At 48.1% G+C, this 15,675-nt stretch overlaps 1 protein-coding gene across 1 annotated transcript in view; it reads left to right on the top strand.

The window, feature by feature from the left end:
* Positions 1–15,437, top strand: part of LOC138279459 (vomeronasal type-2 receptor 26-like) — a 260,000-nt gene extending 244,563 nt beyond the window's left edge. Inside the window, exon 6 of the mRNA XM_069219405.1 lies at positions 14,513–15,437. Within this exon, the coding sequence (XP_069075506.1) occupies positions 14,513–15,417 (905 nt within the window). The 3' untranslated portion in view covers positions 15,418–15,437. The remainder of the gene's footprint in view (positions 1–14,512) is intronic.
* Positions 15,438–15,675: the final 238 nt, after the last annotated feature.

Genomic DNA, 15,675 nt, shown 5'->3' with positions numbered 1-15,675 from the left:
ATTCCCCAAAGCAGAGACCCTAAATAGCCAGAAAAGGAGTTTTGGCTACTTAGGAGAGTGGATAGGCTAGCAACACCTGAAGGAGCCTATCAGAAGGAGTCTCTGACATCACCTGCTGGCACTGGTCACTCAGAGCAGTCCAGTGTGCCAGCAGCACCTCTGTTTCCAAGATGGCAGAGGTCTGGAGCACACTGGAGGAGCTCTGGGCACCTCCCAGGGGAGGTGCAGGTCAGGGGAGTGGTCACTCCCCTTTCCTTTGTCCAGTTTTGCGCCAGAGCAGGGCTGAGGGATCCCTGAACCGGTGCAGACTGGCTTATGCAGAGATGGGCACTCCTTCCCAGCCCTGACACCTTTTTCCAAAGGGTAACACCCTCTCTCTGAGGAAGTCCTTTGTTCTGCCTTCCTGGGCCAAGCCTGGCTGGACCCCAGGAGGGCAGAAACCTGTCTGAGGGGTTGGCAGCAGCAGCAGCTGCAGTGAAACCCTGGGAAAGGTAGTTTGGCAGTACCCGGGTCTGAGCTAGAGACTCGGGTGATCATGGAATTGTCTGCCCAATGCCATAATGACATTGGGGTGACAATTCCATGATCTTAGACATTTTACATGGCCATGTTCGGAGTTACCATTGTGACGCTATACATATGTCTTGACATATGTATAGTGCACGCGTGTAATGGTGTCCCCGCACTCACAAAGTCCGGGGAATTTGCCCTGAACAATGTGGGAGCACCTTGGCTAGTGCCAGGGTGCCCTCACATTAAGTAACTTAGCACCCAACCTTTACCAGGTAAAGGTTAGACATATAGGTGACTTATAAGTTACTTAAGTGCAGTGGTAAATGGCTGTGAAATAATGTGTGCATTATTTCACTCAGGCTGCAGTGGCAGGCCTGTGTAAGAATTGTCAGAGCTCCCTATGGGTGGCACAAGAAATGCTGCAGCCCATAGGGATCTCCTGGAACCCCAATACCCTGGGTACCTCAGTACCATATACTAGGGAATTATAAGGGTGTTCCAGTATGCCAATGTGAATTGGTGAAATTGGTCACTAGCCTGTTAGTGACAATTTGTACAGAGAGAGCATAACCACTGAGGTTCTGGTTAGCAGAGCCTCAGTGAGACAGTTAGGCACCACACAGGGAACACATACATACTGTATAGGCCACAAGCTTATGAGCACTGGGGTCCTGGCTAGCAGGGTCCCAGTGACACATAACAAACATACTGAAAACATAGGGTTTTCACTATGAGCAATGGGCCCTGGCTAGCAGGATCCCAGTGAGACAGTGAAAACACCCTGACATACACTCACAAACAGGCCAAAGGTGGGGGTAACAAGGCTAGAAAGAGGCTACTTTCTCACAAAGGCCAAAAACATTATGCCATATTTACCAAGTGATGCAATGCATGCATTGTACCACTTTGTAACCCTTTGCGCTAGATCATGCCTGGCATAGTGTATGCAAAGGGGTGGTTTAAGAGATTTCCTTGTACTATTTTTTTTTGGCACTTTTAACGCCTGCTCAGACCAGGCGCTAAAAGGAAGCTCCCATTGGTTACAATGGGCCTCTGGGTGCTTTGCAGGATTAGCGTCAAACTTTTTGATGCTAATCCTGCAAAGCTGCAAACTAGCGCCAAAAATTCTGATGCACATTCCCTAACTACTGCCATGGTGTGCCCACATGGTGCCATTAGTCGGGTGCTAAGGGGCACAAGAAAAGTGGTGCTGCACAAGGTGCAGCACCACTTTTAAAAAATATGTCAATAAAATATCCAAAGGTATTTATTCAGAAGACAAAGAGGGTGATCCTTCGATTTCGAAATGTAAATGAAAAGTGACGGGGAGATGGACATAGCATTTGGAGGAGCCTGCTGGACAGGAACAGGAAGTCGCAGTCTCTTGGGTACTTCCTTCCTGTTGGAAAAAAAAGTAAAAAACAAGGCAGAACGAAACTAAAAAACAACTTAAACATTCTGTTGGAGTAGAAAATCCCCCCTAAAATGTATTTTCGAATAGATTTAGCTGCTTCTCCAGTAGAGAACTGTTCGATGTGCACCTGTGGTCAGTTGTGCACTATACTGCCGCTGTCATGGGCAGGTGCCACGCGAGGGGGCTTAAAATCTCAGTGCTAACAGTGTATGAGATAAAGGAAAATAAAACATCACCACAGAAGAGAGCTTCTGCTCAGAAAATAGAATGAATAAAATGAATTGTAATTAGGCTGAAAGGCACAAGCTGCAGGCCTATAGCTAAAATAACATGCCCATAAAAAGCAGATAAAATAAACTCACAACAACTCTGTGGAGCCTCTAGTGGCTAAATTTTGCAAACTCTATGAGCGGAGTGAATTGTTCCTCCCTGGATTAATATTCCTCCTGATTAAAATTAATAATCCCAACAGTAGTACTTCCCACAATATATGATGCTCATACCACATCATGGAAGGTGCAGGTGAGGCTCACAGAGCTATCACCCGGTGTAGGAAAATGGCTCCTTTTTGCAGTTACCCCCCCACTGTTTGCCTGATATTGATGCTGAGTTCACTGAGAAGTGTGCTGGGAACCTGCTAACCAGGCTGCAGCACCAGTGTTCTTTCACTAAAAATGTACCATTGTTCCCACAACTGGCACACCCCTGGCACACAGATAAGTCCCTTGTAAAAGGTACCAGTGGTACCAAGGGCCCTGTGACCAGTGAAGGTCGTTAAGGGCTGCAGCATGTGTTGTGCCACTGTAGGAGGCTGGACTGGCTTGTAGTGAGTACCAAGGGGTACTTGCACCTTGCACCAGGCCCAGTTATCCCTTATTAGTGTATAGGGTGTCTAGCAGCATAGGCTGATAGATAATGGTAGCTTAGCAGAGCAGCTTAGGCTGAACTAGGAGACGAGTGAAGTTCCTACAGTACCACTAGTGTCACTTGCACAATATCATAAGAAAACATAATACACAGTTATACTAAAAATAAAGGTATTTATTTTTATGACAATATGCCAAAGTATCTCAGAGTGTACCCTCAGTGAGAGGATAGGAAATATACACAAGATATATGTACACAATACCAAAAATATGCAGTATAGTCTTAGAAAACAGTGCAAACAATGTATAGTTACAATAGGATGCAATGGGGACACATAGGGATAGGGGCAACACAAACCATATACTCCAAAAGTGGAATGCGAACCACGAATGGACCCCAAACCTATGTGACCTTGTAGAGGGTCGCTGGGACTATTAGAAAATAGTGAGGGTTAGAAAAATAGCCCTACCCAAGACCCAGAAAAGTGAGTGCAAAGTGCACTAAAGTTCCCCAAAGGACATAGAAGTCGTGATAGGGGAATTCTGCAGGAAAGACACAAACCAGCAATGCAGAAACGATGGATTTCCAGTTGAGGGTACCTGTGGAACAAGGGGACCAAGTCCAAAAGTCACAAGCAAGTCGGAGATGAGCAGATGCCCAGGAAATGCCAGCTGTGGGTGCAAAGAAGCTTCTACTGGACAGGAGAAGCTTAGGTTTCTGCAGGAACGACAAGGGCTAGAGACTTCCCCTTTGGAGGATGAATCCCACACGCCGTGGAAAGTCGTGCAGAAGTGTTTTCCCACCGAAAGATCATCAACAAGCCTTGCTAGCTGCAAATCGTGCAGTTAGTGTTTTTGGATGCTGCTGTGGCCCAGGAGGGACCAGGATGTCGCAGATTGCGTCAGGAGACAGAGGGGACGTCAAGCAAGAAAAGAAGCCCTCTCAGCAGCAGGTAGCACCCAGAAAAGTGCCAGAAACAGGCACTATGAGGATGCGTGAAATGGTGCTCACCCGAAGTTGCACAAAGGAGTCCCACGTCGTCGGAGACCAACTTAGAAAGTCGTGCAATGCAGGTTAGAGTGCCGTGGACCCAGGCTTGGCTGTGCACAAAGGATTCCCGCCGGAAGTGCACAGGGGCCGGAGTAGCTGCAAAAGTCACAGTTCCCAGCAATGCAGTCTGGCGTGGGGAGGCAAGGACTTACCTCCACCAAACTTGGACTGAAGAGTCACTGGACTGTGGGGGTTACTTGGACACAGTTGCTGGATTCGAGGGACCTCGCTCGTCGTGCTGAGAGGAGACCCAAGGGACCGGTGATGCAGTTCTTTGGTGCCTGCGGTTGCAGGGAGAAGATTCCGTCGACCCACGGGAGATTTCTTCGGAGCTTCTAGTGCAGAGAGGAGGCAGACTACCCCCACCAGGAAAACAGTCGAGAAGGCGGCAGGATCAGCGTTACAGAGTTGCAGTAGTCGTCTTTGCTACTATGTTGCAGTTTTGCAGGCTTCCAGAGCGGTCAGCAGTCGATTCCTTGGCAGAAGGTGAAGAGAGAGATGCAGAGGAACTCGGATGAGCTCTTGCATTCGTTATCTAAAGTTTCCCCAGAGACAGAGACCCTAAATAGCCAGAAAAGAGGGTTTGGCTACCTAGGAGAGAGGATAGGATAGCAACACCTGAAGGAGCCTATCAGAAGGAGTCTCTGACGTCACCTGGTGGCACTGGCCACTCAGAGTAGTCCAGTGTGCCAGCAGCACCTCTGTTTCCAAGATGGCAGAGGTCTGAAGCACACTGGAGGAGCTCTGGTCACCTCCCAGGGGAGGTGCAGGTCAGGGGAGTGGTCACTCCCCTTTCCTTTGTCCAGTTTCGTGCCAGAGCACGGCTAAGGGGTCCTTGAACCGGTGTAGACTGGCTTATGCAGAAATGGGCACCAAAAGTGCCCATGAAAGCATTTCCAGAAGCTGGGGGAGGCTACTCCTCCTCTGCCTTCACACCATTTTCCAAAGGGAGAGGGTGTAACACCCTCTCTCAGAGGAAGTCCTTTGTTCTGCCATCCTGGGACAAGCCTGGCTTGACCCCAGGAGGGCAGAAACCTGTCTGAGGGGTTGGCAGCAGCTGCAGTGAAACCCCAGGAAAGGCAGTTTGGCAGTACCAGGGTCTGTGCTACAGACCACTGGGATCATGGGATTGTGCCAACTATGCCAGGATGGCATAGAGGGGGCAATTCCATGATCATAGACATGTTACATGGCCATATTCGGAGTTACCATTGTGAAGCTACATATAGGTAGTGACCTATATGTAGTGCACGCGTGTAATGGTGTCCCCGCACTCACAAAGTCCGGGGAATTGGCCCTGAACAATGTGGGGGCACCTTGGCTAGTGCCAGGGTGCCCTCACACTAAGTAACTTTGCACCTAACCTTTACCAGGTAAAGGTTATACATATAGGTGACTTATAAGTTACTTAAGTGCAGTGTAAAATGGCTGTGAAATAACGTGGACGTTATTTCACTCAGGCTGCAGTGGCAAGCCTGTGTAAGAATTGTCAGAGCTCCCTATGGGTGGCAAAAGAAATGCTGCAGGCCATAGGGATCTCCTGGAACCCCAATACCCTGGGTACCTCAGTACCATATACTAGGGAATTATAAGGGTGTTCCAGTAAACCAATGTAAATTGGTAAAATTGGTCACTAGCCTGTTAGTGACAATTTGAAAGAAATGAGAGAGCATAACCACTGAGGTTCTGATTAGCAGAGCCTCAATGAGACAGTTAGTCACTACACAGGTAACACATTCAGGCACACTTATGAGCACTGGGGCCCTGGATACCAGGGTCCCAGTGACACATACAACTAAAACAACATATATACAGTGAATAATGGGGGTAACATGCCAGGCAAGATGGTACTTTCCTACAGCCACCCTGAGGGATCCCTCACCTAACACATGCACACTGCCATTGCAGATTGTGTGTGTTGTATGGGAGAAAAAGGCAAAGTTGACATGGCATCCCTCTCAGGATGCCATGCACACAAAATACTGCCTGTGGCATAGGTAAGTCACTCCTCTAGCAGGCCTTAAAGCCCTAATGCAGGGTGCACTATACCGCAGGTGAAGGCATAGCTGCATGACCAATATGGCCCTACAGTGTCTAAGTCCATTCTTAGACATTGTAAGTACAGTGTGGCCATATTAAGTAAATGGTCTCGGAGTTTGTGGAAACAAACTCCACAGCTCCATAATGGCTACACTGAATACTGGGAAGTTTGGTATCAAACGTCTCAGAATAATAAACCTACACTGATGCTAGTGCTGGATTTATTACAAAATGCACACAGAGGGCATCTTAGAGATGCCCCCTGTATTTTACCCAGTCCTTCAGTGCAGGACTGACTGGTCTGTGCCAGCCTGCCACTGAGACTAGTTTCTTACCCCCTGGGGTGAGAGCGTTTGTGCTCTCTGGGGCCATAAACAAAGCCTGCACTGGGTGGAGTTGCTTCACACCTCCCCCCTGCAGGAACTGTAACAACTACCAGTGAGCCTCAAAGGCTCAGGCTTCGTGTTACAATGCCCCAGGGCACTCCAGCTAGTGGAGATACCCGCCCCCCGGACACAGCCCCCACTTTGGGGGCAAGTCCAGGGGAGATAATGAGAAAAACAAGGAGTCACCCCCTCAGCCAGGACCACCCCTAAGGTGTCCAGAGCTGAAGTGACCCCTTCCTTGAGGAATCCTCCATCTTGGTTTGGAGGATTTAGCTCAATAGGGATAGGGATGTGCTCCCCTTCCCAAAGGGAGGAGGCACAAGGAGGGTGTAGCCACCCTCAAGGACAGTAGTCATTGGCCACTGCCACCCAGACCTAAACACACCCCTAAATTGAGTATTTAGGGGTGACCCTGAACCTAGGAAATCATATTCCTACAACCTGAAACAAGAAGGACTGCTGACCTGAAAGCCACACAGAGACGACGGAGATGACAACTGACTTGGCCCCAGCCCTACCGGCCTGTCTCCAGACTCAAAGAACCTGCATAGCAACGCATCCAGCACGACCAGCAACCTCAGAGGACTCAGAGGACTGACCTGCACTCAAAGGACCAAGAAACTCCCGTGGACAGCGGCTCTGTCCAAGAAAACAAGAAACAACCATTTTTAAAGGTACTCCAGCCTCACTCCGGAAGTGTGAGTCCCCAACACTCTTCACCCAAAGCCCCCGGCTCGTATCCAGAAGAAACAACACTGCAGAGAGGACCCCCAGGTCACTCCCACAACATGGACACCATGATACGACCTCCCTGCACCCCCACACCGACGCCTACAGAGAGAATCCGAAAGCTCTCACTGACTGCGACTGCCTGGTAACAAAGGAACCAGACGCCTAGATGAAGTACTGCACCCCCGGCCCCCATGCCCGAGAGAAACCAACTACTGGTGCAGGAGTGACCAGTAGGCAGCCCTCTTCCTTGCCCAGTCAGTGGCTGGCCCAAGAAGCCCTCCTGAGCCCCTCCTGCATCGCCAGAGTGACACCCTGGTCTCTCTATTGATTCCTATCTGAATCCTGACACCTATTTCACACACTTCATCCGGCCGCCCCTGTTCCACTGACGGTGTATTTTGTGTGCCTGTTTGTGACCCCCGCAGTGCTCTACAAAACCCCCCTGGTCTGCTCCCCGAGGACGCAGGTACTTACCTGCTAGCAGACTGGAACTGGGGCACCCCTATTCCCCTGATAGGCACCTATCCTATTTGGGCCCTACTTTGACCTCTGCACCTGACCGGCCCAGTGTTGCTGGTGCTGGGTGTTTGGGGTTAACTTGAACCCCCAACGTGGGGTTACCTATGCCCCAGAGACTGAACTTGTAAGTGCTTTACCCACCTGAAAAACTAACCAATTACTTACCTCCCCCAGAAACTGTTGATTTTTGCACTGTGTCCACTTTTAAAATAGCTTATTTCTTTTTTTGCCAAAACTGTGTACATTACTGTTTTAATTCAAAGTTCCATATTTACCTATGCCAAGTACCTTACCATTTATGTACCTACCTGAATCTTGTGGTCCTAAAATAAATTAAGAAAATAATATATTTCTATATAAAACCCTATTGGCCTGGAGATAAGTCTTTGAGTGTGTGTTCCTCATTTATTGCCTGTGTGTGTGCAACACATGCTTAACACTACCCTCTGATAAGCCTACTTCTCGACCACACTACCACAAAATAAAGCATTAGTATTATCTAATTTGGCTCTGTCAACCTCTAAGGGGAACCCTTGGACTCTGTGCACACTATCTCTCACTTTGAGATAGTATATACAGAGCCAGCTTCCTACACCCGGCTTTGGAAATCCTCAACTCATCACTCTTTGTCATCTTAGCATAATGATCTTCAAGAATTGCCTCAGTGGAAAGTACCTCTTCATGTAGAGAAGAAAAATGGTGTCTCTGTTGGATTCCAGTCAGTGAGCTATGGGATGCCTTGCAACTTGAATACAAAGTGATGATTTCTAATGATGATCTCCCACCCTGAAGGGATAGATACCTGATGGGAAACACTGTGAGATGCAGTTGCACCCCCCTTCTTCTCCCTGCTGCACATGCTGCAAGTGGATCTGGTTTCTAACTCTTCACCCCCCCACTGATGAACCACTGTAACACGGAACAATATCATGCTCCAGCCTCCTTCCTGTGAGCTGTATCCCAGTCATCTCCATCACACTGCTTCTCTTCATATATTGTTATTTCACACTAATCATTATCCCCCACCTCCTGCGGAGTTGTCACTGTTTTTTGCTTTACAGTTGTTGTCAGATCTACAGTGCCGTCTCTCTCAGGAAATGATGACCTGTTCATACGAACATACTTGATTGTAAAAGTATCTGCCACGATTTCTCAGTACTATCTAAATATCAATAAACATGGTTTTGAAAAGAAAGGAATGGATGTTCAGGCAGTTTGCTGATTAAGGTTAATGTTTTTTTCTAAATTGAGGACCCAGATTTAACTCTGTCTATAAGTAGTTCCTCAATGATTCAATTCAGTCCTTCCTCATGCAGATACTGTGTCTGATCCCTTAGTAGAAATGCTATCTCAGTACCCATTGGAAATCTGGTCAGAGTATAAAGAGCCCGATCATCCCATTTGCGACCTCAAAAATAAATTTTGGTATGGATGAATTCCAATTTAGTAACTTGTTACCGAATTGCAAATTGGAATTGCAACTACATACTGTAGGAGGCTGGACTGGCTTGTAGTGAGTACCAAGGGGTACTTGCACCTTGCACCAGGCCCAGTTATCCCTTATTAGTGTATAGGGTGTCTAGCAGCTTAGGCTGATAGATAATGGTAGCTTAGCAGAGCAGCTTAGGCTGAACTAGGAGACGTGTGAAGCTACTACAGTACCACTTAGTGTCATATGCACAATATCATAAGAAAACACAATACACAGTTATACTAAAAATAAAGGTACTTTATTTTTATGACAATATGCCAAAGTATCTTAGAGTGTACCCTCAGTGAGAGGATAGGAAATATACACAAGATATATATACACAATAGCAAAAATATGCAGTATAGTCTTAGAAAACAGTGCAAACAATGTATAGTTACAATAGGATGCAATGGGGAAACATAGGGATAGGGGCAACACAAACCATATACTCCAGAAGTGGAATGCGAACCACGAATGGACCCCAAACCTAGGTGACCTTGTAGAGGGTCGCTGGGACTATTAGAAAATAGTGAGAGTTAGCAAAATAACCCTCCCCAAAACCCTGAAAAGTGAGTGCAAAGTGCACTAAAGTTCCCCTAAGGACAAAAGAGTAGTGTTAGAGGAATAATGCAGGAAATACACAAACCAGCAATGCAACAACTGTGGATTTCCAATCTAGGGTACCTGTGGAACAAGGGGACCAAGTCCAAAAGTCACAAGCACGTCGGAGATGGGCAGATGCCCAGGAAATGCCAGCTGCGGGTGCAAAGAAGCTTCGACTGGACAGAAGAAGCTGAGGTTTCTGCAGGAACGAAAAGGGCTAGAGACTTCCCCTTTGGTGGACCGATCCCTCTCGCCTTGGAGAGTCGTGCAGAAGTGTTTTCCCGCCGGAAGGACGAAACAAGCCTTGCTACACGCAAATCGTGCGTTTGGCATTTTTGGACGCTGCTGGGGCCCAGGAGGGACCAGGAGGTCGCAAATTGGACCTGCAGAGAGAGGGGACGTCGAGCAAGACAAAGAGCCCTCACTGAAGCAGGTAGCTCCCGGAGAAGTGCCAGAAACAGGCACTACGAGGATGTGTGAAACGGTGCTTGCTGAAGTTGCACAAAGGAGTCCCACGTCGCCGGAGACCAACTTAGAAAGTCGTGCAATGCAGGTTAGCGTGCCGTGGACCCAGGCTTGGCTGTGCACGAAGGATTTCCGCCGGAAGTGCACAGGGGCCGGAGTAGCTGCAAAGTCGCGGTTCCCAGCAATGCAGCCCAGCGAGGTGAGGCAAGGACTTACCTCCACCAAACTTGGGCTGAAGAGTCACTGGACTGTGGGGGTCACTTGGACAGCGTCGCTGGATTCGAGGGACCTCGCTCGTCGTGCTGAGAGGAGACCCAAGGGACCGGTAATGCAGCTTTTTGGTGCCTGCGGTTGCAGGGGGAAGATTCCGTCGACCCACGGGAGATTTCTTCGGAGCTTCTGGTGCAGAGAGGAGGCAGACTACCCCCACAGCATGCACAAGCAGGAAAACAGTCGAGAAGGCGGCAGGATCAGCGTTACAGAGTTGCAGTAGTCGTCTTTGCTACTATGTTGCAGGTTTGCAGGCTTCCAGCGCGGTCAGCGGTCGATTCCTTATCAGAAGGTGAAGAGAGAGATGCAGAGGAACTCGGCTGAGCTCATGCATTCGTTATCTAAAGTTTCCCCAGAGACAGAGACCCTAAATAGCCAGAAAAGAGGGTTTGGCTACCTAGGAGAGAGGAAAGGCTACTAACACCTGAAGGAGCCTATCACAAGGAGTCTCTGACGTCACCTGGTGGCACTGGCCACTCAGAGCAGTCCAGTGTGCCAGCAGCACCTCTGTTTCCAAGATGGCAGAGGTCTGGAGCACACTGGAGGAGCTCTGGACACCTCCCAGGGGAGGTGCAGGTCAGGGGAGTGGTCACTCCCCTTTCCTTTGTCCAGTTTCGCGCCAGAGCAGGGGCTAAGGGGTCCCTGAACCGGTGTAGACTGGCTTATGCAGAATTGGGCACATCTGTGCCCAACAAAGCATTTCCAGAGGCTGGGGGAGGCTACTCCTCCCCTGCCTTCACACCATTTTCCAAAGGGAGAGGGTGTCACACCCTCTCTCAGAGGAAGTTCTTTGTTCTGCCATCCTGGGCCAGGCCTGGCTGGACCCCAGGAGGGCAGCTGCCTGTCTGAGGGGTTGGCAGCAGTAGCAGCTGCAGTGAAACCCCAGGAAGGGCAGTCTGGCAGTACCAGGGTCTGTGCTACAGACCACTGGGATCATGGAATTGTACCAACAATGCCAGGATGGCATAGAGGGGGCAATTCCATGATCATAGACATGTTACATGGCCATATTCGGAGTTACCATGGTGAAGCTACATATAGGTAGTGACCTATATGTAGTGCACGCGTGTAATGGTGTCCCCGCACTCACAAAGTTCAGTGAATTGGCTCTGAACAATGTGGGGGCACCTTGGCTAGTGCCAGGGTGCCCTCACACTAAGCAACTTTGCACCTAACCTTTACCAGGTAAAGGTTAGACATATAGGTGACTTATAAGTTACTTAAGTGCAGTGTAAAATGGCTGTGAAATAACGTGGACGTTATTTCACTCAGGCTGCAGTGGCAGGCCTGTGTAAGAATTGTCAGAGCTCCCTATGGGTGGCAAAAGAAATGCTGCAGCCCATAGGGATCTCCTGGAACCCCAATACCCTGGGTACCTCAGTACCATATACTAGGGAATTATAAGGGTGTTCCAGTAAGCCAATGTAAATTGGTAAAATTGGTCACTAGCCTGTTAGTGACAATTTGAAAGTAATGAGAGAGCATAACCACTGAGGTTCTGGTTAGCAGAGCCTCAGTGAGACAGTTAGGCACCACACAGGGAACATATACATGCACACCTATGAGCACTGGGGCCCTGTGTGACAGGGTCCCGGTGACACATACATATAGGCCACAAACCTATGAGCACTGGGGTCCTGACCAGCAGGGTCCCAGTGACACATAACAACCATACTGAAAACATAGGCCCTCATTCTGACCTTGGCGGGCGGCGGAGGCCGCCCGCCAAAGTCCCGCCGTCAGGTTACCGTTCCGCGGTCGAAAGACCGCGGCGGTAATTCTGACTTTCCTGCTGGGCTGGCGGGAGGTCGCCTTCAGGCCGCCCGCCAGCCCAGCGGGAAAGAGGCTTCCACGATGAAGCCGGCTCGGAATCGAGCCGGCGGAGTGGAAGCTGTGCGACGGGTGCAGTTGCACCCGTCGCGTATTTCACTGTCTGCGCAGCAGACAGTGAAATACATTTAGGGGCCCTCTTACGGGGGCCTCTGCAATGCCCATGCCAGTGGCATGGGCACTGCAGGGGCCCCCAGGGGCCCCGCGACCCCCCCTACCGCCATCCGGATCCCGGCGGTCGGACCGCCGGGATCTGGATGGCGGTAGGGGGGGTCGGAATCCCCTCGGCGGCGCAGCAAGCTGCGCCGCCTTGGAGGATTCAATGGGGCGGCGGTACACTGGCGGGAGGCCGCCAGTGTTGCCGGTCCGACCGCGGCTTTACCGCCGCGGTCGGAATCCCCATTGGAGCACTGCCGGCCTGTCGGCGGTGCTCCCGCGGTCCTCCGCCCTGGCGGTCTTTGACCGCCAGGGTCAGAATGAGGGCCATAGTGTTTTCACTATGAGCACTGGGGCCTAGCCATCAGGATCCCATTGAGACAGTGAAAACAGTGACAAACATCCTGACATACACTCACAAACAGGCCAAAAGTGGGGGTAACAAGGCTAGAAAGAGGCTACCTTCTCACACATACCGATTCAATATTAGAAAGGGAGATGTCAAGGGCATCCCTTCCTAATACCGAATAGCAGTGGTATGCAGGAATGTTTTGTGACCGAAATGCGGTTGCAAAACATTCGTATTTTACAACCTACTTAAATTAGGTGGTAACCCATTTTTACATGGGACCCCCCCATGTGAATGCATGCAAAAACATTTTTAAAGAGTAGGCAGTGGTCACGCAGACCACTGCCTACTCTTAAAAAATTAAAACTTTTAATTTTTCTTTTTTAAACTCATCCTGTTTTCCTTTAAGGAAAATGGGCTTTATTTAAAACAAAAAGATTGCTTTATTTAAAAGCAATCACAGACATGGTGGTCTGCTGAGCCCAGTAATTTTAACGTTTCCAAATAGGTCGCAAATTGAAACCAACCTCATGAATATTAATGAGGTAGGTCGCTTTGAGACCCATTAGAAAACACAAAATGAAACTCCACAAATTTCATACATTAGAATAGCGATTACCTAATTGTGATTCACAGGAATTCAAAGTTCAGTAATCACAATTTAATAAAAGGATACATCTGGCCCAAGGTTCCCGTTTCCATCTGAAAATCCCGCTGGGGAAGTTGCAGCAACAAGAGAATCCAGAACATCCTCCAATTGACCTTGAACATTGAGATCTGAGGTTCATCATTCCCTGTGATAAGCATTGTCACCGGGTCTGAGAGACCATAAGTGATTTCCTATTTCTTGATGCGTGATCTACGGTCCAAGAACTTCTTCTGTTTGGGACTGGTGTCAACAGAGCAATCTGCGAAGATGGATTTAGTCACTACTCTTTGTCTGGAGGATAGTTTTCATGTGTTGATGCTGCAGTAGACCGGCAGTGTCGAGGCTCAAGGCCTTTTATAGTTGTCTGGTGGATCCAAGGCACGCTCTGGAACTCCACTGGGATTTTGAATCGTGTGTTTTTGCACATTGAGGAACAAATCTCTCAGGAAGTTTAACAAGTCATATTTTTCTGTGGTTTCCACCACACCATATATCCTGATGTTATTGTAGAGTGAGTCTTCTTCCATATCATTAATCATGCATTTTTTCTCAACTAGACATCCTGTCCCCCTTCTAGCATTTTATGCATTTAATCACTGACTGCCTTTATAGGTTTCGAGTCCATCTGTTTCTTTTTCTTTCCAGCCTGTATCATTGAACTGAACGCAACAATGTCCAAACCCCTGGATTTGACCTCATTCACCATTTATGTTAGCAATAACTAGGATAATGGATGGTATTTCTTTCATGATGAATTTCATGATGAATTCTCGTGTAAATGTAAGCATCTATCATGATGTTTTTCTAGTTACTTGTTTATTGATGCCTAGAAGTGCTTCTGGAACTAGAAGCTGATGTGCTGGTCATTGCACATACATGTGTTGCAGCTGAAAAAGGTTCCAGGGCTGTGACATGTAATCGATTATGTTTGTATGCGTTGGCATATATAGTTGCAATGTTTTTACAATGGACCTTATGGTCTTTGATCTATGGTAATCAATCCCATGGGTCTCCATATTATTAAATTCTGTTTTTTTTAGATTTAGCGAATACGATAGAAGGTTACTTTTGTATTCATAGTAATATATTCTCAAAATCATGTGGAAATAAATGCTTTACTGCACTATGAAATAAACATTTTTTAAAAGTTTGAAACAGCAGAAATAGAAATGAATGATTTTGTTGCTTTTTATTGTAGACATGGAAAACTGTATGCAGTGCCCTGAGGACCAGTGGCCGAATGCCAAGAAGGATGGATGCAACAAAAGGGTCATTGTTTTCCTCTCATATAGTGACATACTTGGCGTAATTTTGTTCACTGTGGCCATTATCTTCTCTGTTGTCAATGTTGGAGTGCTGGGAATCTTTCTCAGACACCGGGACACCCCAATAGTGAAGGCTAATAACCGTGATCTCAGCTACACCCTCCTCACTGCCTTAATTTTGGCTTTTCTATGCTCCCTCCTATTTATTGGACGCCCTGCGACATGGACCTGTCTGATCCAACAAGCTGCATTTGGGATTATTTTTACTGTTGCTGTGTCTTGTGTTTTAGCAAAAACCATCACTGTTGTCATTGCCTTTAATGCCACAAGGCCTGGGAGCAGATTAAGTAGGTGGCTGGGATCCCGCGTGTCCGGCTCTATTGTCCTCTTCTGCACACTAGGAGAAGTGACAATCTGTCTCTCTTGGCTGCTCACAGCTCCACCCCACCCTGGCACTGATATACGATCTGAGACTGGGAAGATGATCCTGCAGTGTGACCAGGGCTCCGTCACTGCCTTCTACAGTGTGATTGGTTACATGGGACTGTTGGCCTTGGCCAGCTTCATTGTGGCCTTCTTAGCCAGGAACCTCCCGGATAAATTCAATGAGGCCAAGCTCATCACATTCAGCATGCTGGTGTTCTGCAGTGTCTGGGTCTCTTTCTTTCCAGCCTATATCAGCACTAAAGGCAAGTACATGGTGGCCGTGGAGATCTTCGCCATCTTGGCTTCTAGTGCTGGACTGTTGGGCTGTATATTCATCCCCAAATGTTACATCATTCTGTTCAGGCAGGATATCAACACCAGAGAACACCTAACTTTACATACTCATTTGTAGTTTCATGTTGGAGCTGAAATTGACCAAATTAAATATTAAACATAAAATGCTGTATTTCTGGAGGGTTTTAAAAGCAATGTATCATGTGTTTGTACAACCATTTGACTGCTTGCAGTAAAGCATTAGTGCCTCCAGTAATAGAAGCTAGTTTTTAAGGACAGCAGCTGTGGATGATTTTGGGTCCTTTCTGTACTTGCAAGCTTCAATGGTTTTATTTGTTTTAATATCATTTTGGTGTCTGACTTTAGTTCGATTTCC

Source organism: Pleurodeles waltl, chromosome 2_2 (genome assembly GCF_031143425.1).
Source record: "Pleurodeles waltl isolate 20211129_DDA chromosome 2_2, aPleWal1.hap1.20221129, whole genome shotgun sequence".
In the NCBI taxonomy this organism is placed as follows: Eukaryota; Metazoa; Chordata; class Amphibia; order Caudata; family Salamandridae; genus Pleurodeles; species Pleurodeles waltl.
Note: the sequence above shows the minus strand (reverse complement) of the source record. Positions and strands in the feature narration are given on the sequence as shown.